The sequence below is a fragment of the Austrofundulus limnaeus genome, unplaced genomic scaffold, assembly GCF_001266775.1.
Source record: "Austrofundulus limnaeus strain Quisiro unplaced genomic scaffold, Austrofundulus_limnaeus-1.0 Scaffold658, whole genome shotgun sequence".
In the NCBI taxonomy this organism is placed as follows: Eukaryota; Metazoa; Chordata; class Actinopteri; order Cyprinodontiformes; family Rivulidae; genus Austrofundulus; species Austrofundulus limnaeus.
The window spans coordinates 87,463-89,448 of NW_013953060.1; the positions used below are offsets into that span (position 1 = coordinate 87,463).

General features: G+C 39.6%; 1 protein-coding gene across 1 annotated transcript; it reads right to left on the bottom strand.

Moving 5' to 3' along the window:
• Window positions 1-308: 308 nt before the first annotated feature.
• Window positions 309-943, bottom strand: LOC106531617 (metalloproteinase inhibitor 2; the record flags this gene model as incomplete). The annotated part of the gene is given in 4 exon segments (XM_014027523.1): window positions 309-487; window positions 567-663; window positions 735-817; window positions 904-943. Coding segments are annotated over 4 exon segments (339 nt in total), but the record flags the coding sequence as incomplete, so codon positions are not given.
• Window positions 944-1,986: the final 1,043 nt, after the last annotated feature.

Genomic DNA, 1,986 nt, shown 5'->3' on the forward strand with positions numbered 1-1,986 from the left:
AAGTTTGGCTTAAAGACACATCCCAGGGGCGTTTCTGGTCCCAAAAGGCGTTTCTGGTCCCCACCTGTTGTTTTGCTCCTCAGCATGGCTTCCTAAAAACACTGCAGGATTTCTCAAATATGCATGAATGAGTCAGAGCAAGGCTTTGGGTATGCTTTTTATGTGAGTATAACAATATAACATGGCATAAAACTAAAAAAAAATAGATTTTACATGATACAGTATTGCCCCTTTAAAACCAAACCTGCAATATATCATATTCCCTTAAAATACACAATAGTTTTATTGTTAAAGAAAAAAAAGTCAAATAACCTTTTGGTTTTATTTTTATTTGAGACCATTTCAGAAACAATATAGATCTTCAATGTTCATCTACACCTGTCCTGAAAGTTCTGAAGCAGGTCCAGCTCAGCGGCACTCAACTTATCCCACAGCTTTATGAAGTTACACCTTGTGATGTGCACCATCGCATCAGCTTCCATACTACCTACAGTGACAGAACACAGAAGCAGGAATGAAAAAGTGACAAATATGGAGTAAATTATACATTACCATAAATTGTTTACCTGTGATGAGATACTCTGCCCAATCAGACTGCAAAGTGGCTAAACACTCCAAGGAAGAGTAAACAGCAACAATTTCCTCAATAGGCTGTTTGAACACCTGAATCAAAAGACAAACACATACTAAAAAAAGCTCATATGAGGACAGAATTTGATTATTTTATTCCATACCTCGATGGTATGAGTGTAATATCTGATACTTTTCATTGCTCCACTGTCAACCTCTGCCTTTCCAGTGACATATGCCCTGATTACTACAAAAAAAACATAAGCCTCACATTTACAGGGAGATTTAGCACACAATCAGAACATCCCCATTAAAAATGTTGACTAAACTTACCAAAATCTGGGTTGCAGAGAGCCTGGAAGGCAGGCATCATACAGTGGCAGATATCTGCTGCTTCTGCTCCTGCCTCCACTCGCCAAAGAAACAGAATGGCCAGAGAGATGAAARAACTCTTCATTATCTGAGTCATATTTGGAAACTTAAAGATGATGAAAATGGTGACAGCTTTCAAAGACAAATGCAGAAAAGCAGAAAGCAGATTTTTTTAATCTCTTAACAGAGCAGTGAGTTTTATAACCCATTGTTGCTAACAGGCTCTGCCCCTCCTGAGGTGAGCGTCCCTTTGAAGGCCGATCTCCTGCATGTTTTAGAGGTTTCTCTGATCATTGGATCAGAAAAATTAGTTTGCTGATTTCTCTGATCTAACAAACTCTCACTATGTTTGAAACATAAATGGAAGAATTTTAGGCCCTGTTTACACAAGACCAGTCTCTGCAAATGCTCACGTTTACTGAGGTGAATATACAAAAAAATCACCCAGTTACATGGAACCACTGCAGTAATGTATCAGGCAAGGTTGCCAAATAAGACGTAGTAAAGTGTTTAACTGTTCTCTAGGATGCTCTTAGTGTTTTGCTTTTACAAGCTGCAAAGGGTGAGTAACACAAAAAACCCCAGATGTCTGTAATTTGTTGTAATTGTTGTTAGTTTAAAAGAAACTTTTGCTGTGTGCCGGTGATTTGAACATAAATGTGCTTTCACAGCTGCTGGGTGCTTCTCAAAATCTCCACTCTGAGACCAGGATTCAGAAATCTCCAGGTTCAGAGAGAAACACAGTTGGTGTCGTGTACACGATCGGCCGAACTGCAGAAAAGAACCTGTGGTTTCACACAAAATCTGCATCGTGTGAACAGGGCCTTGGATTGGATCATGACCAGAGGTAGCAGTTCAACAGTCTGAGTCAGCTTTGGAACTAAAAAATGTCAAAAATGGAGCCAGCTGTCAAAGAGTGATGAAATCAATCTTAAAGCAGCTTAGACATTTTAGTAGTTCTCCTCTTGAACAGAATCCTCAAGGTACATCAGGCACCACCGCCTTGCAGACAAAAAGCTCCACAAAGCATTGAGAGGTCAGGAG